This window comes from Xenopus tropicalis, chromosome 10 (assembly GCF_000004195.4).
Source record: "Xenopus tropicalis strain Nigerian chromosome 10, UCB_Xtro_10.0, whole genome shotgun sequence".
Taxonomy (NCBI): domain Eukaryota; kingdom Metazoa; phylum Chordata; class Amphibia; order Anura; family Pipidae; genus Xenopus; species Xenopus tropicalis.
Window position 1 is genome coordinate 6,835,544 of NC_030686.2, and position 22,182 is coordinate 6,857,725.

General features: G+C 43.2%; 1 protein-coding gene across 1 annotated transcript in view; it reads left to right on the forward strand.

The window, feature by feature from the left end:
- The window catches only part of kcnh4 (potassium channel, voltage gated eag related subfamily H, member 4), a 115,261-nt gene that overhangs the window by 82,499 nt on the left and 10,580 nt on the right, over nucleotides 1–22,182 (forward strand). Inside the window, exons 6-14 of the mRNA XM_002942318.3 lie at nucleotides 1,348–1,505; nucleotides 6,957–7,164; nucleotides 8,655–8,849; nucleotides 11,249–11,448; nucleotides 12,782–13,031; nucleotides 14,548–14,762; nucleotides 18,200–18,238; nucleotides 19,680–20,041; nucleotides 21,086–21,195. Of these exons, the coding sequence (XP_002942364.2) occupies nucleotides 1,348–1,505; nucleotides 6,957–7,164; nucleotides 8,655–8,849; nucleotides 11,249–11,448; nucleotides 12,782–13,031; nucleotides 14,548–14,762; nucleotides 18,200–18,238; nucleotides 19,680–20,041; nucleotides 21,086–21,195 (1,737 nt within the window). The remainder of the gene's footprint in view (nucleotides 1–1,347; nucleotides 1,506–6,956; nucleotides 7,165–8,654; nucleotides 8,850–11,248; nucleotides 11,449–12,781; nucleotides 13,032–14,547; nucleotides 14,763–18,199; nucleotides 18,239–19,679; nucleotides 20,042–21,085; nucleotides 21,196–22,182) is intronic.

A 22,182-nucleotide genomic window follows, 5' to 3' on the forward strand; every position in this document is an offset into this window, starting at 1 on the left:
TTCCATGACCATTTACTATTATGCACAGTCTGTTTTTCTGTCTCTGATCCGTTATTGTTAAAAATGATTCCCTTTTTCTGTAATAATAAAACAGTACCTGTACTTGATCCCAACTAAGATATAATTACCCCTTATTGGGGGCAGAACAGCCCTATTGGGTTTATTTAATGGTTAAATGATTCCCTTTTCTCTGTAATAATAAAACAGTACCTGTACTTGATCCCAACTAAGATATAATTACCCCTTATTGGGGCAGAACAGCCCTATTGGGTTTATTTCATGGTTAAATGATTCCCTTTTCTCTGTAATAATAAAACAGTACCTGTACTTGATCCCAACTAAGATATAATTACCCCTTATTGGGGGCAGAACAGCCCTATTGGGTTTATTTAATGGTTAAATGATTCCCTTTTCTCTGTAATAATAAAACAGTACCTGTACTTGATCCCAACTAAGATATAATTACCCCTTATTGGGAGCAGAACAGCCCTATTGGGTTTGTTTCATGGTTAAATGATTCCCTTTTCTCTGTAATAATAAAACAGTAGCTGTACTTGATCCCAACTAAGATATAATTACCCCTTATTGGGGGCAGAACAGCCCTATTGGGTTTATTTCATGGTTAAATGATTCCCTTTTCTCTGTAATAATAAAACAGTACCTGTACTTGATCCCAACTAAGATATAATTACCCCTTATTGGGGGCAGAACAGCCCTATTGGGTTTATTTCATGGTTAAATGATTCCCTTTCCTCTGTAATAATAAAACAGTACCTGTACTTGATCCCAACTAAAATATAATTACCCCTTCTTGGGGCAGAACAGCCCTATTGGGTTTATTTAATGGTTAAATGATTCCCTTTTCTCTGTAATAATAAAACAGTACCTGTACTTGATCCCAACTAAGATATAATTACCCCTTATTGGGGGCAGAACAGTCCTATTGGGTTTATTTCATGGTTAAATGATTCCCTTTTCTCTGTAATAATAAAACAGTACCTGTACTTGATCCCAACTAAGATATAATTACCCCTTATTGGGGCAGAACAGCCCTATTGGGTTTATTTCATGGTTAAATGATTCCCTTTTCTCTGTAATAATAAAACAGTACCTGTACTTGATCCCAACTAAGATATAATTACCCCTTATTGGGGGCAGAACAGCCCAATTGGGTTTATTTCATGTTTAAATTATTTTTCAGTAGATTTATGGTATCCAGAAAACCCCAGGTCCCACACATTCTGCATAACAGGTCCCATACCTGACCAGTATTCTAACAAAAGCAGAAGGGATAGGCTCATCATTCATCGCCCATCGTTTAACTCCATCCTACTTTTCTCCAAACAGATATCATCTTGAATTTTCGGACCACCTATGTCAGTCATTCTGGACAGGTGGTGTATGAAACGCGCTCTATCTGCATCCACTATCTCGCCACTTGGTTCTTTGTAGACCTCATTGCAGCTTTGCCTTTTGATCTTCTCTATGCATTCAATGTCACAGTGGTAAGAGCAGCCTACTAATTACATCAGCTATTCATGATTTATATATGATATATCTTTCTTTAGAATAAAATAAATGGGGTTCGGGGTGACTGTATTGTTAAATTATGTTCTGCATGCATCTCGTGAAGGGTTCCAAGTTATGGGTTTAGAGGGATACTCTCATCAATCCCATAACTCTCAGCTGTCTCTGTTCAGGCAAGAGTAGTCCAGATTCATGAACCCCAAAAGTGGGTCCTACTGAAGAGCAGGAAGAGTTTGGAGCAGATTATATCTGTTGGCGGTTGGAGTAAATTGTGGGTGCTTGGTTGTCCAATCTGGAATGTTGACATGTATGCCTCATCTACTGCTAGGAAGACAGCAGAGGTCCTGTAGCTGGAAGAAAGTAGATAAGAAAAAGACATTACATTCCCAACTTGTACCCAACAAATGTCACTTGTTCTTTCATTTTATTAAGATATTTCCATGAAACCAAAAAAAAAATTGGGGAGCCATTTAAAATGGTCAACCAATCTTCAACCTAATGTTGCTATTGGGAAATAATTGTACATGACTGAGCATCGTCAAGCTGGTAGGCTGACCCCCTCATCCGCTAATCCACTCATCCACATCCAGAGACAATGAAGACAACCAGGTTGGGATATAACAGCTTCATTAACAAAATTGTTATAAAACATTACATTTTACTCATTAACAATATTAGAATAACAAGAATTATCTAACATACATGAACATTATACACCCCCACATGGAATGCTTTCCCACCATAAAAAAACCTGCTGGGCTACCTGCCACGAGAGTGATAGGTGGGCAACAGGGAGCAGGCAACCAGAAAACAACTTGTACGAGGAGACCTTGAAACTTGGCACACTTGTGCGTAAAACTGGGGCAAAACCCCCCACACCAGGGGGGGGGGGGTAAATGTTGCTTATCCACTGCACCACCGGAAAAGGGCAGGTACTGTATATACTCGAGTATAAGCTGATCCAAAAATAAGCCGAAGTACCTAATTTTACCTAAGAAAACTGGAAAAAGTTATTGACTCGAGTATAAGCCTAGGGTGCAGCAGCTATTGCTAAGTTCTAATAATCAAAATAAATACCAATAAAATTACATTAATTGAGGCATCAGTGGGGGTATATGCTATTCATTGTTTATTTCAAAGAAAAACAGTAAACTAGCTCTGTAAGCGGAGAAGAGGGTCAACAAAAACAATATGAGTACTACCCCACGCTCATTGGCAAACTGGCAGCAGACCCAGTCCCGGTGGAGATGTAAGGGGGAATAAGTATTGCTAGTGGGAGCCTAGGCCAGGGCACTGGAGGGTCTGGTTGCGGGTGGCCTAATTTGCACACAAAGGAGAGAGGGTGCTAGTCTAGAGGGACCCGACTCGAGTATAAGCCGAGGGTTACTTTTTTCAGCACATTTTGGGTGCTGAAAAACTAGGCTTATACTCGAGTACTTCCTTTTCCTGCTCTCTCTATGCCTCACTATCCCCTCCTTCTGCTCAATCCCTACCCCTCTAGCTGCCTTTATGTTAACCCTTTGTCGCCCTCACCTCTCTTCTCCAGCCTTCCTCACACAGTCAGGGACCTTCCCTTCTAATAAGGGATGAGATTTTAGGTCATTGCGCCTTGATTAACACCACGGATAACTTCCGTCTGCATATGCAAGAAACACTTGCCATTGTTTGTATATCGAGCAGACGTATTAAGTTGAGGTTTGACTAAGAGTAATGGCACACAGGGAGATTTCTCGCTGCAATTTTTTTTTAAAAAGTCGTTTGTTTTGTCTCCAGGAAGTCAATAATGTAAATAAGCAGCATTAAAACATATGGTACCACTTAATAGGACCATGCTTCATTTCCTAGGCGGTGAGTTTGAATTGTTTGGTCTCCGCGTCTTGGGGTCCATTCATCATTCACTATGAAAACACACCACGGCCTTGTTTTGAAAATCCCATTTATAAAGCGCTATTTTTTATACCTTGACCTTGGGAAGAGCATCCAAGGTTGTATCAGATAGATTTACCGTCCTATCACAGCAAATACAATAGGAGAGTTCTGTGGGCTGAGGTGGCAGCGCACCTAATGGAAGGATGGGAAGGGCTACGGGAGGCAGAAAAGAATAAATAAAAGGTAATTGCTTTTCAGAATCAATTCTTGTGCTGAAAAGCAATTATGTACATGGTTCTATAGGCTATCACCAGCGATTACACTGTAACATGTTTGCACTTTCTAATTTTTTCAGATATTTGCACTTTTCAGATGGGTTTTTTTTTATAATAAAGGGTAAAAGTATTTATTTCATTCTTGTTTTAGTTTCACTATGTACCTTCCACTGGGGACATCTATCTGACAGGCAGCACTGCACTCACTGGGTCATTCTAATATTAATACATATAAATATATATATATATATAGGTATTCTCTCTATATGAATGAATATATACAAAATAAATAAAAACAACTATATAAAGTTTTTTTACAAAATGTAATGCAAAATAGGATAAAAGAGCAAATAAAACATAAAAGGAGGGCTTTCTAGGGCTTCAGCGTCTTTATTTTTGCCACGACTTTAGCCTGGTTCCATTCTTCATTATCATCACCATCTTCTTCTTCTTTCTCCGCCCCCTGCTGTTCTGCCATCTGGAGGTCTGGCATCACTATTGCTGTGTTCTGTTGGAGCGATTTCACTGAAAATATGTCAAACTGCATTTATTTCAGTGATATGCTCAGTGTTGTTACATGAAATTCTCATTTACCTTCCCCAGGGGCCAGTTGAAGTTCAGTAGCCGAGCCCTCCTGTGTGTCCTGCATCTCAGGACTTTCCTCCTCCTCTTGCTGTATAGTCACTTCCTCTTCCTCCTCCTATGGCTCCTCCTCTTGCTGTACTGTCACTTCCTCTACCTCCTCCTATGGCTTCTCCTCTCGCTGTACTGTCACTTCCTCTTCCTCCTCCTATGGCTCCACCTCTTCCTCTTTAGCCGCTGCAGCAGCTTGTACCTTTGTCCCTAGTGAAATAGTAAACATCAAGGGCAGTTATTGGATCTATTATCCGGAAACACATTAGACAAAGTAAAAACAAATCAGCAATACTGGTTGATATCCATTGAAAATAATAAAATACTTATGGGTTTTGTGCAACTCAGTTTGCTCATGAAATTGGGTTCTGCAAATTCAACTCAAATGTAGCCTCTTCTCAACCCAGGGTCGGACTGGGGGGTCCAGGGCCCACCGGGGCCCCAGGGGCCCTGTAGGTGCCCCCGCCGACCGCGTCCCCTAACCCCCCTGCAGGGGCCCCCACCCGACGTCCTCCCCCGAGCACGCATAAGTTTAACGCATCAGGGTTGGAACGGTCAGGCAGGGGGAGCGCCGGCAAGGGTCGGGTCTGGGCCACTGGGGCCCAATAGAGCCAGGGCCCGGTGTCCCAACGGCCCAGTCCGACCCTGGCTCAACCTATACAGGCACCTTCTAATGCCCTGTTTGCGGTTTTATTTTCCATTTAGATTGGGAGATTGTTGTCATTTTTGCGTTTGCGTTGCCAGGCTATAGGGGCCCATTTATTAACATTTGAATTTTTGTGGTTTTTCTATAATTTTTTTAAACCACAACTAAACTCAATTCCACAAATGTCAGTCATTTATCAAAAGATCCAAATGAAAAAAGCACATAGCAACGAAAAAAAGTTAGAACGTGCAAACTTTTTCACAGAACCACAACTTTTCCGTACTGTCGCACAAAAGGACAGGGGTATTTTTTCGGGTCCTTCAGACAGATTCGTCAGCTGATCTGCCCATGTATGGGGACCCCCGATGGACCTACACAACCATGACAATGGCAGCGCCAATGTTGTGCCCCTCTCCACACCACCCCCACAGCTACCCATCAAAACACAACTCCACATTTTTGTTGAAAAGGCCGCAGCCAGTTTATTCACCAACCATGAGAACCTTGACATCATTATCAATAACATAATTTAACCATAACATGCTAACATCGTTGAATAACTTCACAAATAATAACATAATGACACTAAGCCAGTGAAGGCTGCAATTTAGTGGGAGCTATTCCTGCCCCCCAGGCACATTCGGGTTCCTGAGGTTAGCCATCCCAGTAATCTGGCCACCGGCCAATGGCCAAAACTCCCTATCCTCAGGCCTCACCTTCTGCCTCTGTCCTAGCTGCGACTGATTCCCCTTTTAGTCCCTCCTCCCATAAAGCATAACCCCCCACTCCCCTTGGCCAATCAGGTTATTAATACCTTTCCCCTGACTTCACCACCAAATCTTTTCCCGGGCTTTTTCCTAGCATTGTCATGGCCCCCTCCCCTCGACCCATTCCTTGCTCAGTGCTGGGGCCTCTATATCTGACATAAAATTGGCCATATGTCGACTGGGCAGGTTTGCTATACATATCGGTGGAAAGATCTGCTCATTCGGAGACCCCGCCAAAGGACCGGATCTTATAGTGTATGGCCACCTTTACTTAGAACCACAAAGGAGCCCGTACTTTACTTATGGTTTTCCCAGTAAAAAACAATAAAAACAAATAGCTGAAAGAGACTTTCATCATTACGTGTGATAGATTTCCCATTCAATCATTCCCTGACATATCTCGAGGCTATACACAATATTATTCCACTAAAACAAATATCTCTCCTGGTAAAAGAATGAAAAAAAAATGAAAGTGGTGTCTGCAGAGCAAGGCATTAAAGACTCCTCTAGAGGCGAAAGCACGAAACGCGTTTCCACACTACCCTTCTATTTATAAACATGCCATTATACTTAGCAGGAAAGGTGTTGAATCAATGAGCTACAGCTTCAAACCATTCTTCATAGCTACTAGGAACGCTAACACAGGAGATTTTTTGCTTTCATGCAGACAAGGTGAGGAAACCTTTGCAGGAACGACTGATATTTTTTGGAGGGTATTTAAGGACAGGCCCAATACATGGAGCAAAGAAGATAAATGGGGAAATGTTAAATAAACACCTAAATGGGATATTGTACCACCAAACGATGCATTTAGAAAAGAGGGCAAATTTTGTAGGGCACACCCGTGTTTGAAAGGGGCTTTATACATGAAGTATACCTGTAAACAAGCATTTATTAATTTAATTTGTGCCCTCTTTACCCCTGTTTTTTTTTTTTTTTACTTCTGCCGTTATGTCATCTTCTTCCCATTTTGGAGCCATTGTTACATATAAATTATACCGCTTTTTAACTCCATTTATAAACTGCAAAAAGCTGGAAGAAGAAGGCAAATAATTAAAAAACGCTATCAAATAAATAATGAAGACCAATTGAAAAGTTGCTCTGTAACATACTAAAAGTTAACTAAAAAGTTTTTAGACATAGAAGCAGGACTAATAGGTTTGGAACTCTTTATTTAGCATCTTTTTTATTCTGTCTTCTGACATTTTTGTTCTGCTACTTCTTTTCTCATCATGAAAGACGTCTCTCGTCCACCTACTAAAGACCATTAGGCTGTTGAGGCTGCTGAGGCTGCTGCAGAAACTGGACCGCTATTCTCAGTACAGCGCCATGGTGCTAACCCTCCTCATGTCTATGTTTGCCCTCCTCGCTCACTGGATGGCCTGCGTCTGGTATGTCATTGGCCGGAAGGAGATGGAAAGTAATGACCCAGTAACCTGGGACATTGGTAAGGTTCTAAAGGTTCACATTAAACTCACATTCACTTTCAAGGGACACTGTGGCTTTAGAAATTATTATTATTATTATTAACATTTATTTATAAAGCGCCAACATATTCCGCAGCGCTGTACAATAAGTGGGTCACATACATTGGGCATACAGAGTAACATATAAAGCAATCAGTAACCAATACAAGAGGGGAAGGGAGCCCTGCCCAAAAGAGCTTACACTCTACAAGGAGTAACATATAAAGCAATCAGTAACCGATACAGGAGGGGAAGAGAGCCCTGCCCAAAAGAGCTTACACTCTACAAGGAGTAACATATAAAGCAATCAGTAACCGATACAAGAGGGGAAGAGAGCCCTGCCCAAAAGAGCTTACACTCTACAAGGAGTAACATATAAAGCAATCAGTAACCGATACAAGAGGGGAAGGGAGCCCTGCCCAAAAGAGCTTACACTCTACAAGGAGTAACATATAAAGCAATCAGTAACCTATACAGGAGGGGAAGAGAGCCCTGCCCAAAAGAGCTTACAATCTACAAGGAAAAAGGGGTGAAATGACTATAGGAAGGCAAAATACTGAACACTGCTGTTAGATATTATTGGCAGAATCCCACAAAATATTACAAAGACAAATTGTAATTTGTACAAGTTTTATAAGAACAAAAAGATAGAAAAGAAAGACAGTTTACATGGGGTAAAGATTATACACAGACAGGACAATGTATTTCTTATAAATGTATGCAAACATTACTGTTGGGTTGCCACCTTTTTAGAAAGGGGGCGGGTCCATAGGGGGCGGATCCATAAGGGGGCAGAGTCATAACATTAAGGGGGTGGGGCCTTGATATTGAGAGGGGAGAGTTGGGGATTTATCGTGAAGCTGGGGGTTCAGTGAGTACAGGGCCAGTCTTATAAATGGCGGGGCCCCATTGGGACCATTCTGGCGGGGCCCCCTACACAAGGTGTTGGCCAGCTGGGTGGGCAAATAGTCCCTGGCCCCCCAAGCACACTACACACAGTGAAAGTCAGTGCATACCCAGGGGTAGCAGTATGAATGCAGTGCCCACTTTGTTTAATGTGCCAGAACCCATAGCAGCATTTTTGGGCAATAGTTGTTGGGGGGGGCTGAATAGCTTTATGTGCTTATTCCCCCTGGTGCGGGGCCCTATTGGGCCCAATAGGTCCAATTAGCCTAAGGCCGGCCCTGTGTGAGTATGGATGTTAGGAGGTGGATAAAGGGGCAGATCGGAGACGGGCCGGGGGTGGATTGTATAGCATTACAGATCTACTAGGAAGTACATTGCTGGTAAATTTATAATACCGGCCCCGGCCTCGGCTAGTACTGTACTAGTTAGGCCAGTGAAATACCAGCCAGACGTCAACTCTAATTACTGTCAATATATAATACATGTGCAAATGTCAATACCAATGATCAGTACGCCCATAGTTACTGACGACTACTGACTGATTTTGCCCCCTGTCTCCTCTCAGGTTGGCTACATGAGCTCGGAAAGAGACTTGAAGCTCCCTATATAAACAACTCTATTGGTGGCCCGTCCATACGTAGTGCGTATATTGCCTCCCTCTACTTCACCCTCAGCAGCTTGACCAGTGTTGGTTTTGGCAATGTGTGCGCCAATACAGATGCCGAAAAGATCTTCTCCATATGCACCATGCTGATTGGAGGTGAGCCTCGGAGACTTATTACTAATGCCACAATATCTTGATTGAAATAGTAATATAGCTGCATTGAATACTATGGATATGTAGGGGCTATTATGGAGAGATATTGGGCAGAATCAGTAAATATTTTCCCTTGAGCCGCCATTTTGTGCTGGGCTGTGTGCTCCCTCAGAGATCAGCTGACAGGAAGTGATGCAGCTCTAACTGTAACAGGAAGTAGTGTGGGAGTAACAGGCAGAACTCTGCCCATTCATTGGCTGATGGGGCCTAGCATTAGAGATGTAGCGAACTGTTCGCCGGCGAACTAATTCGCGCGAACATCGGGTGTTCGCGTTCGCGCAAATTCGCGGACTTTTGCCAATGTTCGCCACTTTGGGTTCGCCGCAGTTTTTTTTGGCGCCGCCTTTTTTCGCCTTGGTTTTTCCGCCGCGTTTTTTCGCTTCGTTTTATCGCCTATGCATATACATAGGAATAGCTTGCGTTTTATTTTTGGCGGTTTTTTTTGGCGTTTTTTTTACAAAGTATTTTTCAGAGAAGTTTTTGCCCTTGATCCCCCTCCTGCATGCCACTGCCCAGGTCGTGGCACCCTTTAAACAACTTTAAAATCAGTTTTCTGGCCAGAAATGGCTTTTCTAGGTTTTAAAGTTCGCCTTCCCATTGAAGTCTATGGGGTTCGCAAAGTTCGCGAATATTCGCGAGTTTTGGCGAAAGTCCACGAACGGGTTCGCAAACATTTTCGGCGATGTTCGCTACATCACTACCTAGCATGTATGTGTGCCTTGGCTTGTTTGTGTGCACTGTGACTCCTATGATCCCAGGGGGCGGCCCTTAGTACTTAAAATGGCAGTTTTCTATTTAGGATTACCCAATGTATATTTTTATAAAAATGGTTTATTTAGATGAAGCAGGGTTTTACATATGAGCTGTTTATGCAGTATACATAGACGCCTACATTGTTCGGAGGTATAGTGTTCTTTTAATACTGGTATCCCTAATAGAGATAAATATTTGCTCAACACACATTCATTATATTTCTAATTTAATTGTGAAGACCTAAAAAAGCTCTAAATAACTGCGCCATCTGGCAAGGTATTACACAAATATGATTTTTAATAGATCTGTCCTCAGGCGGTACTGTCTCCCGTGTTTGTAATTATTTTATAATGAGGTCTGTCCCCAAATGTGGCTAGGGTTGCCAGGGGCGTATCTAGACCTAATGCTGCACCTAAAGAGCTGCAGTTCCGGGTTTAAAAACCGAAAAATTCAGCGCTTTTTGCCGCCCTTGGTAACTTCGGCGCCACCTCCTGAGGTGATTTCCCCAATTTGCCTCATTGCAGCAGCTCCCTGACGCTTTCCATTTGTTTGGTTTTTACCCGAACGGCTACGTTTTAGAGTCTCATTTGTCTGTTTGGTTTTCAGCCTTGTGGAACCCGAATAATAATCTGTAGTGATGAGCGAATCTGTCCCATTTCGCTTCGCCATAAAATTCACGAAACAGTGAGAGATTTGCAAAACGCATTTGTCACACGATTGTTTTGTTGCCTGCGTCTTTTTTGGTCGCCTGCATCTTATTTTTTGGTCGCCTGTGCTTTTTTTGCACCCATAGCAGCCTGTGTAGGGGCAGAAATTGGCCAGATATTGATCGGCAGGTTAAAAGATTCAGTCGGATCAGGGGCCGCATCGGATCGTTGATGCAGTCCCCGAACCAACTGCCCCATTGCCGCCATTGGCCCTGGGGCCAAACGATTGAATTAGCCTACATGTTCCCCGATATCGCTCACCCGTAGGTGCGGATATCGGGTGAAGATCCGCTCGCTTGGTGACCTCGCCAAGCAAGCGAATCTTCACATGTATGGGCCATCGGGAGAGAGGATGCCCAGGAGCACCCAGCAGGGATCAGTACTGGGCCAGTCTGACCCCAGGGTTGGACTGGGCCGCCGGGACACTGGGAAAAATCCTGGTGGGCCCCGGCGGCCCAGACCCGACCCTTTGTCGACACTCCCCCTGCCCGACAGCTCCTCCCCTGATGCGCTAAATTTAAGCACTCGGGGGAAGACATAGGGTTGGGGGCCCTGCAAGGGGGGTTGGGGGGCGGCGGGGGCACCTCTAGGGCCCCTGGGATGGGAGCCCCAGTGGGCCCTGGTGGCCCAGACCCAACCCTTGCCGGCGCTCCCCCGTCCGACCGTTCCTCCCCATACGCATTAAACTTACGTGCTCAGGGGAGGACTTTGGGTGGGGGGCCCTGCAAGGGGGTTGGGGGGCCCCTGTGGGGGGGGGGGTTAGGGGATGCAGCCTCCTGGGGGGCCCTTCACCCTCCAGTCCGACCCTGGTTAGAACAAGGTGCCTAAATACCCCCCAGATGCGTCACTATGAACTCTCATTATCTCCTCACTCTCCCGCAGCTCTCATGCATGCCGTGGTGTTTGGGAATGTAACCGCCATCATCCAGCGCATGTACTCGCGGCGTTCCCTCTATCACACTCGCGTCAAGGACCTCAAGGACTTCATTCGCGTTCACTGCCTGCCGCAGCAGCTCAAGCAGCGCACGTTAGAGTACTTCCAGACAACCTGGTCTGTCAACAATGGTATTGATGCTAATGAGGTAGGTAGCAATTTAATTATGTTTTCATCCCCCCGAGGAAATTGCATTATAATTGGGTCACAGACGCGCAGCTGATTTAATCATCCGGTAACATATTTAATCCAATTCGGTATAATACGCGAATGCATTTGCTGATGCACCGCTCACCAACTGTATTGGATGTAAGTAGGGATGCACCGAATCCAGGATTGGGCCAAGATTCAGCCTTTTTCAGCAGGATTCAGCCGAATCCACCCTCCTGGCCGACCTGAATCCGAATCCTTAAAATCATGTGATTTTTTTGTCACATGAACACAGAAGTTGAAAAGTTTTTGTATACAAGTATCAGACCCCTTATCCGGAAACCCATTATCCGGAAAGTTCCAAATTACGGAAAGGCCATCTCCCGTTCACATTTTTAAAAATCTGTAATAATAAAACAGTACCTGTACTTGATCCCAACTAAGATATAATTACCCCTTATTGGGGGCAGAACAGCCCTATTGTGTTTATTTCATGGTTAAATGATTCCCTTTTCTCTGTAATAATAAAACAGTACCTGTACTTGATCCCAACTAAGATATAATTACCCCTTATTGGGGGCAGAACAGCCCTATTGGGTTTATTTCATGGTTAAATGATTCCATTTTCTCTGTAATAATAAAACAGTACCTGTACTTGATCCCAACTAAGATATAATTACCCCTTATTGGGGGCAGAACAGCCCTATTGGGTTTATTTCATGGTTAAATGATTCCATTTTCTCTGTAATAATAAAACAGTACCTGTACTTGATCCCAACTAAGATATAATTACCCCTTATTGGGGCAGAACAGCCCTATTGGGTTTATTTCATGGTTAAATGATTCCCTTTTCTCTGTAATAATAAAACAGTACCTGTACTTGATCCCAACTAAGATATAATTACCCCTTATTGGGGGCAGAACAGCCCTATTGTGTTTATTTCATGGTTAAATGATTCCCTTTTCTCTGTAATAATAAAACAGTACCTGTACTTGATCCCAACTAAGATATAATTACCCCTTATTGGGGGCAGAACAGCCCTATTGGGTTTATTTCATGGTTAAATGATTCCCTTTTCTCTGTAATAATAAAACAGTACCTGTACTTGATCCCAACTAAGATATAATTACCCCTTATTGGGGCAGAACAGCCCTATTGGGTTTATTTAATGGTTAAATGATTCCCTTTTCTCTGTAATAATAAAACAGTACCTGTACTTGATCCCAACTAACAGGTCCCATACCTGTGCTTTGGTGGAATTTGGTGCATCCCTAGCTGTAGGAGAAGTGGCAGTAGTAGAATTGCGACCGTACTGTTTCCTCTGTTTCAGCTCCTGAAAGACTTCCCGGATGAGTTGCGTGCCGATATTGCTATGCACCTGAATAAGGACATACTGCAGCTTTCCGTGTTTGAGACTGCCAGCCGGGGCTGCCTGCGTGCCCTCTCGCTGCACATAAAGACCTCCTTCTGTGCGCCAGGGGAATACCTCCTGAGGCAGGGAGATGCCCTTCAGGCCAACTACTTTGTCTGCTCAGGGTCTCTAGAAGTCTTGAAGGATAACATGGTGTTGGCCATTCTGGGTAATGTCATACTGCTGATCTTCACTAATGCTGTTACTTTATATCTTGATAATAAGCCACAGTTAAAAGGTTTGAGTATGCTATAGAATGACTTATTCTTAGCAACTTTTCAATTGGTCTTCATTTTTTTATTTTGTATAGTTTTATTTATTTGCCTTCTTCTTCTGACTCTTTCCAGGTTTCAAATGGGGGTCGCTGACCCCAGAAACCAACAGACTGTTAAGCTGGCCATACACGGGCAGATCGGCTCACTTGGCGATGTCGCCAAGCGAGCGGATCTTCACTTGATATCACCACCTATGGGTGGGAGATATCGGGGAGGCATGGAGGCGAATTTGATAGTTTGGCCCTGGGGCCAAACGATCAAAATCTACACGCGGCAATGGGGCAGTCGGTTTGGGGACCACATCAACAAGCCGATGCGGTCCCCGATCCGACTGGATTTTCTAACCTGGCCAATCGATATCTGGCCAATTTTAGGCCAGATATCGGTCGGCCAGGCCCCTCGGTTCTGCCCCATACACGGGCAGATAAGCTGCCGAATCGGTCCAAGGGACCCATATCGGCAGCTAGAATCAGCCCGTGTATGGGGACCTTTATTTTGTGAGGCTCCAGTTTTATTGTTCCATTTTGATACTTATCTTTATATTTAGCCCCTCCTCTATTCATATTCCTGTCTCTCTTTAAAATCACTGCCTAATTGCTACGTTAAATTGCACCCTAGCAACCAGAAACCGCTGAAATTCCAAACTGGAGAGCTGCTGAACAAAAAGCAAAATAATTCAAAAAACGCAAATAATACAAAATTAAGATCAATTGCAAATTGTATTAGAAAAGCATTCTCTGCATCATACTAATAATTATTGTATAGGTGAACAACCTTTTTAAAGGGGGTTGACTTTTGTATGATGTTGAGAGTGATATTCTGGTCTTTATTTTTTATTATTGTAGTTTTTCAGTTGTATCATTTTCAGTTCAGGAGCTCTCCTGTCTGGAGTTGGTTGCTAGAGTCCAATTTACCTTAGCAACCAGGGAGTGATTTGGATGAGAGACCGTTATATGAATAGGAGAGGGGCTGAATAGAAAAGAAAGGTACAAAAAGTAACAATAACAATAAAACTGGAGCCTCACAGAGCAATAGTTTGTGGCTGCCGGGGTCAGTGACCCCCATTTGAAAACCGCAAAGAGTTGGAAGAAGAAGGCAAATAATTCTGTAACATACTAAAGGTGTGAACCAGCCCTTTAAGATTAATTAAGTTGTCACTTTCATACTTCCAGCCCTCGGAAGAGCCATCGGGGATAAGATATTTGACAACTGGTTTAATCCCTTTGATTTAATCCCTAGTGTACAACCTACAACAGGAGTCACTTTCGTACGATTGGTTCCTGCCAACTATTTCATGTTCAAAACATCCTCCCATTGGTTATTATGTCACAGAGCCTGCCCCCATTACAGCCCCACCCCTGCCAATATTACTCATGGGCCTGACTGCTTTTCATTTTCTTCCTTATCCAGGTAAAGGAGATCTGATCGGTGCTGATTTGTCCAACAAGGATCAGGTCATTAAAACAAATGCCGACGTGAAAGCTCTGACGTATTGTGATCTGCAGTACCTTAGCCTAAGGGGACTTCTGGAGGTTTTGGAACTATATCCTGAATATTGCAACAAATTCAGGGCAGATATCCACCACGATCTCACCTTTAACCTGCGAGAGGGCAGTGAGACCAATGTAAGCTGATCATATTATGTATATCTATATATTATAATAACAGTATTGGAAGAGTAACGCCACATAAAGCTTATGATCTCTGTGATCTTCTCTTGGCAAACAGCAGCAACTGAAACACCTGGAATTGCTGCCATTTCCTTTCTGTAATAGTCTAGTACAGGTATGGGATCCCTTATCCGGAAACCCGTTATCCAGAAAGTTCCGAATTACGGAAAGGCCATCTCCCATAGACTCCATTATAAGCAAATAATTCTAATTTTTAAAAATGATTCCATTTTTACCTGTACTTGATCCCAACTAAGATATAATTACCCCCTTATTGGGGGCGGAACAGCCCTATTGGGTTTATTTCATGGTTAAATGATTCCCTTTTCTCTGTAATAATAAAACAGTACCTGTACTTGATCCCAACTAAGATATAATTACCCCTTATTGGGGCAGAACAGTCCTATTGGGTTTATTTCATGGTTAAATGATTCCCTTTTCTCTGTAATAATAAAACAGTACCTGTACTTGATCCCAACTAAGATATAATTACCCCTTATTGGGGGCAGAACAGCCCTATTGGGTTTATTTCATGGTTAAATGATTCCCTTTTCTCTGTAATAATAAAACAGTACCTGTACTTGATCCCAACTAACATATAATTACCCCTTATTGGGGGCAGAACAGTCCTATTGGGTTTATTTCATGGTTAAATGATTCCCTTTTCTCTGTAATAATAAAACAATACCTGTACTTGATCCCAACTAAGATATAATTACCCCTTATTGGGGGCAGAACAGCCCTATTGGGTTTATTTCATGGTTAAATGATTCCCTTTTCTCTGTAATAATAAAACAGTACCTGTACTTGATCCCAACTAACATATAATTACCCCTTATTGGGGGCAGAACAGCCCTATTGGGTTTATTTCATGGTTAAATGATTCCCTTTTCTCTGTAATAATAAAACAATACCTGTACTTGATCCCAACTAAGATATAATTACCCCTTATTGGGGCAGAACAGCCCTATTGGGTTTATTTCATGGTTAAATGATTCCCTTTTCTCTGTAATAATAAAACAGTACCTGTACTTGATCCCAACTAAGATATAATTACCCCTTATTGGGGCAGAACAGCCCTATTGGGTTTATTTCATGGTTAAATGATTCCCTTTTCTCTGTAATAATAAAACAGTACCTGTACTTGATCCCAACTAAGATATAATTACCCCTTATTGGGGGCAGAACAGCCCTATTGGGTTTATTCAATACTTAAATTATTTTTAACAGACTCAAGTTATGGAGATCCAAATTATGGAAAGACCCCTTATCCAGAAAACCCCAGGTCCTGAGCTTTCTGGATAACAAGTCCTATACCTGTATAAAGGGTTGTTCACCTTTATACAGGTATTTTGTAGTTTTTTAATTATTTCAGTTTTTGTTCAGCAGCTCTCCAGTTTGGAGTTGCAGCAGCTATCTGGTTGCTAGGGTCCATATTACCTTAGTAACCAGGGAGTGGTTTGAATGAGAGACTGGTATAGAAATAGAAGAGGACCTGAATAGAAAAATAAGTATTAAAAAGTAACAATAACAATAAAATTGTAGCCTCACAGAGCAATAGTTTTCTGGCTGCCGGGGTCAGTGACCCCCAATTGAAAGTGGCAAAGAGTTGGAAGAAGAAGGCAAATAATTCAAAATCTATTTGCCATTATAGAACATACTATATAGGGATGCACAAAACCACTATTTTGGGGTTTGGCTGAACCCTGAATCCTTTGTTAAAGATTTAGAATGCTGTTCAGCAGCTCTCCAGTTTGGAATGTCAGCAGCTATCTGGTTGCTAGGGTCTTATTTACCCTAGTAACCAGGCGCTGGATTGAATGAGAGACTGAAATATGAATAGGAGAGGGTCTAAACAGGAGGAAGGCAATAATTCAAAAGCTATAAAAAATAAAAACCAATTGAAAAGTTGCCAAGAACTGTCCATTCTATAACTCAAAAAGTTAATGTCCCCTTTAACACTGTCCTTTGTGACTGCAGAAATCTATATGTATAATTCAAGTGCTAATTGGCATGTTTATAAAGGTTTATTATTTATTCATGCCGCATTAACTCTGCAAATGTTGCTATTTTTTCCCACTACCCCAGGCATGGCGTCACTCATTCACATTTCCACTGGGGATTAGTAAGTGTTTTACATGGAGACATCACAGGAAACAAGTTGAGAAACACAAAATGTATAAATATACAGTATTTAAAGGGATAGTGTCATGATATTTATGGGGCACTTTTTATCTCTAAATGACACTGTTACACAGCAAATAATTCCCTCTGCCATTTAACCTTTTATTCTTCAACCAACAAATGTATTTGTAGCTGTAATATTGGTGTGTAGGCGCCATCTCAGTGCCTTGTGCCTGAGTCTGAGCTTTCAGCCAGCGCTACACATTAGAACTGCTTTCAGCTAACCTATTGTTTCTCCTACTCCCATGTAACTGGAGGAGTCCCAAGCCGGACTTGGATTTCTTACTATTGAGTGCTATTCTGATACCTACTGGGAGCTGCTATCTTGCTCCCTTCCCATTGTTCTGCTGATCGGCTGCTGGGGGTGAGGGGGGGGGGGATATCACTCCAACTTGCAGCGCAGCAGTAAAGTGTGCCTGAGTCTGAGCTTTCAGCCAGCGCTACACATTAGAACTGCTTTCAGCTAACCTATTGTTTCTCCTACTCCCATGTAACTGGAGGAGTCCCAAGCCGGACTTGGATTTCTTTCTATTGAGTGCTATTCTGATACCTACTGGGAGCTGCTATCTTGCTCCCTTCCCATTGTTCTGCTGATCGGCTGCTGGGGGTGAGGGGGGGTGGATATCACTCCAACTTGCAGCGCAGCAGTAAAGTGTGCCTGAGTCTGAGCTTTCAGCCAGCGCTACACATTAGAACTGCTTTCAGCTAACCTATTGTTTCTCCTACTCCCATGTAACTGGAGGAGTCCCAAGCCGGACTTGGATTTCTTACTATTGAGTGCTATTCTGATACCTACTGGGAGCTGCTATCTTGCTCCCTTCCCATTGTTCTGCTGATCGGCTGCTGGGGGTGAGGGGGGGGGATATCACTCCAACTTGCAGCGCAACAATAAAGTGAGACTGAAGTTTATCAGAGCACAGGTCACATGGCTGTGGCACCCTGGGAAATGAAGAATATGGCTAGACCCATGGGAAAAACAGAATACAATGCAGGATTCTGCTGGAGAAGCTCTATTATTATTTACATTTACTCTTGTTGTGTTTTCTTTTCTCTCTATTAGGGAAACACTTGTTTAGATGCATAATATGTACGCCATGACATACACAGCCACAGCCATCATTAGCACATATGGAGCTTAGCCTATAAATATCTCTATACTGTAGCTGTCTAATGACCCACTAAAGCACCGTGTTTTCTTCCTTTCTTAGGGTTGTTACAGATTCTCCCGGTCGCCCCGTCTGTCACAGGTATCTGATTGTTGTTCATCTCCAGTTCGATTCCTTGGTTTCTATATTACACGGCATAGAGAAAGCCATTTATCCCTGACGCTGCACTGACCTGAATCACTTGAAACATCTCTGTAACGTCTTAAACACGTGATTTTTATGATTATTATTCTTCTTAGTCTTGGTAAACTGCAAAAATAGAACACCAAAAATTGTACAATAATGGAGGGCATTTCACAGAGAGATTACGGAAAATATCATTCCTCAACTTCAGGTTATGAAAGCCAGACTTGAAATGCTTAAACCTACAATAAATAGGTCACATATGAAAGATGAGGCATTAAAGGAAAACTATACTCCCTAACAATGTCGGTCTCTATAAAAGCAGCTTATATGTAAAGCCTTGCTTCTTCTAAATAAAGTATTTTCATAAAAATACACTTTTTAGTAGTATGTGGCATTGGATAATCCTAAATAGAAAATTGCCATTTTAAGTACAAACCTGTACAGAGAGAGGCAGTTTTCTATTTAGGAGTACCGAGGAGTACAGGCAGAGTATGGCCCTCGGCTACCTGTGTGCCATACTCTGCCTGCCCAATGCTGCCTGTGTGTGCCATACTCTGCCTGCCCTATGCTGCCTGTGTGTGCCATACTCTGCCTGCCCTACCCTGCCTGTGTGTGCCATACTCTGCCTGCCCTATGCTGCCTGTGTGTGCCATACTCTGCCTGCCCTATGCTGCCTGTGTGTGCCATACTCTGCCTGCCCTATGCTGCCTGTGTGTGCCATACTCTGCCTGCCCTACCCTGCCTGTGTGTGCCATACTCTGCCTGCCCTATGCTGCCTGTGTGTGCCATACTCTGCCTGCCCTATGCTGCCTGTGTGTGCCATACTCTGCCTGCCCTATGCTGCCTGTGTGTGCCATACTCTGCCTGCCCTACCCTGCCTGTGTGTGCCATACTCTGCCTGCCCTACGCTGCCTGTGTGTGCCAAACTCTGCCTGCCCTATGCTGCCTGTGTGTTCCATACTCTGCCTGGCCTATGCTGCCTGTGTGTGCCATACTCTGCCTGCCCTATGCTGCCTGTGTGTGCCATAATCTGTCTGCCCTACCCTGCCTGTGTGTGCCATACTCTGCCTGCCCTCTGCTGCCTGTGTGTGCCATACTCTGCCTGCCCTATGCTGCCTGTGTGTGCCATACTCTGCCCTATGCTGCCTGTGTGCCATACTCTGCCTGCCCTATGCTGCCTGTGTGCGCCATACTCTGCCTGCATAACTGCCATTTTAAAAATTAAGGGCCGCCTCCTGGGATCATAGGATTCACAGTGCACACAAACAAGCCAAGGCACACATACATGCTAGGCCCCATCAGCCAATCTGTTGGTTAAGTATTCATTCTGAAGGTATAGTTTTCCTATAAGGGTCAGTGGGCATCAGATGCAGTAAACCTTGTATTAATGTTTTAGCCTCGCCCGGAATCCGGTGCCACTCCTGAGAAAAAACTGGCATCAATCTTGGAAGATAACGATGAGACAGATGATTACTTCCGCCATTCGCCAGCCTCCATGACTCGCAGAAAGCTAATGCTGCCCAACCTTAACAGCCCCATACGGCGCGGCTCCCTCAGCAGCCTCCTTGGTGATGAGTTGCGACAGTTCCACGCTTTCAGACGCAACTGCCGCTCGCCAGGCCGCACCAACCACGGCAGAAGCCCCTCCCCTCAGTGTCGCAAAGCAGAGAGAGTGATTGACACAGAGGGGTCACACAAGCCTGCCAACCTTCTCATCCCTGCTCTAAACACTTACGCTCCTCCAAATTTAAGCCCTCGGTGAGTTTTAGATGGTTCTCCCTGTATGCTTTCTTCTGTTAGCATTCCTGTACAAAGAATGGATCTGTCAGAATATTTTGTCCCTGTTTTTTGACAATGTGTATATTAAGGATTAAGTAAACCTCTAGGAATAAGTAAAATCTCTAAAATTACTTTGTACTGCCCCCAGAATAACGTGCCTTTCTCCCTGCATCCAGAGTTATTTTGTTTCTCTATTATAAGCAGCTGAACTGCAGCTCTTTTACTTACTTCCTTGTCTAGCGTGAAGCTCCTCCCCTTTTGCTTTTTGAGCACTTCTTTTTCCAACTATGAAGACCACAGAAAGGTGACAACTGTGCATGTCTGATTGATTTTAATTGGAGCAGAGGTAGTGAGCATGCCCTCTTTGGGGTCTTCATAGAAGGAGGGCTCAGAAAGCAAAAGGGAGCGGAGCTTCATGCTAAACAAGGAAGTCAGTAAAAGAGCTGCAGTTTAGATGCTTCTAATAGAGAAACAAAATCAATCTGCATGAAGGGAGAAATGTATGTTATAATGGGGTCTATTTAGGGTAATTTTAGGTGATTTTAAAATAAAAGTCTTGCTTTTCCTTTAAAGGAGAAGGAATGGCTAATAAAGAGTTAATCTCAAGCTGCAGGCATACCTTCAGTTCTCTCAATAGTGCCCTTAAGTCTCCCCATATTTCTCCCGTTCAGATGATCAGAAGCCTCATAGGGAAAAAAAACACTGAGCTCCGTAAAGAAAGTTCCCATAATGCCTTGTTCCTGCACCGAGACCAAGACCAGTGTACATGCGCCATTAGTAAGACTATGACAAAGCTTCCTGCTGGTTGGCTCAGATCACACATTTCTCGGGGGGGAGTGAGTTCTTAGCATTCTTGAGAGAGGGAGGGGGGAGCAGGAGAGAGGAGAGAGCTGCGTGTCTCTGGCACAGGAAAACAAACAGACAAGAAATCCTGTATCTTTTGATAGAGGACTGTTTATTGTTGGTTCCTGCTGACCCTGTAAAGCTTTGATAGATGAATAATTTGACTTTTTTTTCCCCCAGAGTTGTAGATGGAATAGAGGACAGTGGCGATATATCTGAGAGCCAGACTTTTCAGTTTAATGTCGACAACTCTCGAGCGAGATCTCCCACCAGACAATCGCCACCTGCAGGTAAGAGCTTTTAGAGTGCAAACATACATGGGGGAGTCGGGTGGATTCTTTCAAAAAGTTTTTCCTGGACATTCCTGGGGTATATTTACTCTCTAGCTACAACAGTCACTTACATTGTGTCACTAAGAGACACTCTGTCTCGCTGTTGGGTGACTGCCCTATGCTGTCTATACAGATTGATATGAGGAATGGGCACGACTGGAATAGTAGATCATGGGGCTGATGGTGGGGTCGGGGCAAGGATTTCTATTAATATATTTAATACAGATGGCATGGGATTACTGCTCAGCAAATAATTAGTCTCAACGTGTTACACCATATGTTTGGGCTTCTGGACCAGCCCCAAGGCCACCGGGGCCAGTAAGTAGTTAGGATTTGTACTTCAGAACATGCCCCCAGTAGCCCCCCATTACCTGAGCTTAGGAACCAACTCACAATATACAATACAGGTATAGGACCCGTTATCCAGAATGCCCCGGACCAAGGGTATTCCGGGTATTCCGTAATCTTTAGTCTACTAAAAAATTAATAAAACATTAATTAAACCCAATAGGGCTGTTCTGCCCCAATAAGGGGTAATTATATCTTAGTTGGGATCAAGTACAGGTACTGTTTTATTATTACAGAGAAAAGGGAATCATTTAACCATGAAATAAACCCAATAGGGCTGTTCTGCCCCAATAAGGGGTAATTATATCTTAGTTGGGATCAAGTACAGGTACTGTTTTATTATTACAGAGAAAAGGGAATCATTTAACCATGAAATAAACCCAATAGGGCTGTTCTGCCCCCAATAAGGGGTAATTATATCTTAGTTGGGATCAAGTACAGGTACTGTTTTATTATTACAGAGAAAAGGGAATCATTTAACCATTAAATAAACCCAATAGGGCTGTTCTGCCCCCAATAAGGGGTAATTATATCTTAGTTGGGATCAAGTACAGGTACTGTTTTATTATTACAGAGAAAAGGGAATCATTTAACCAT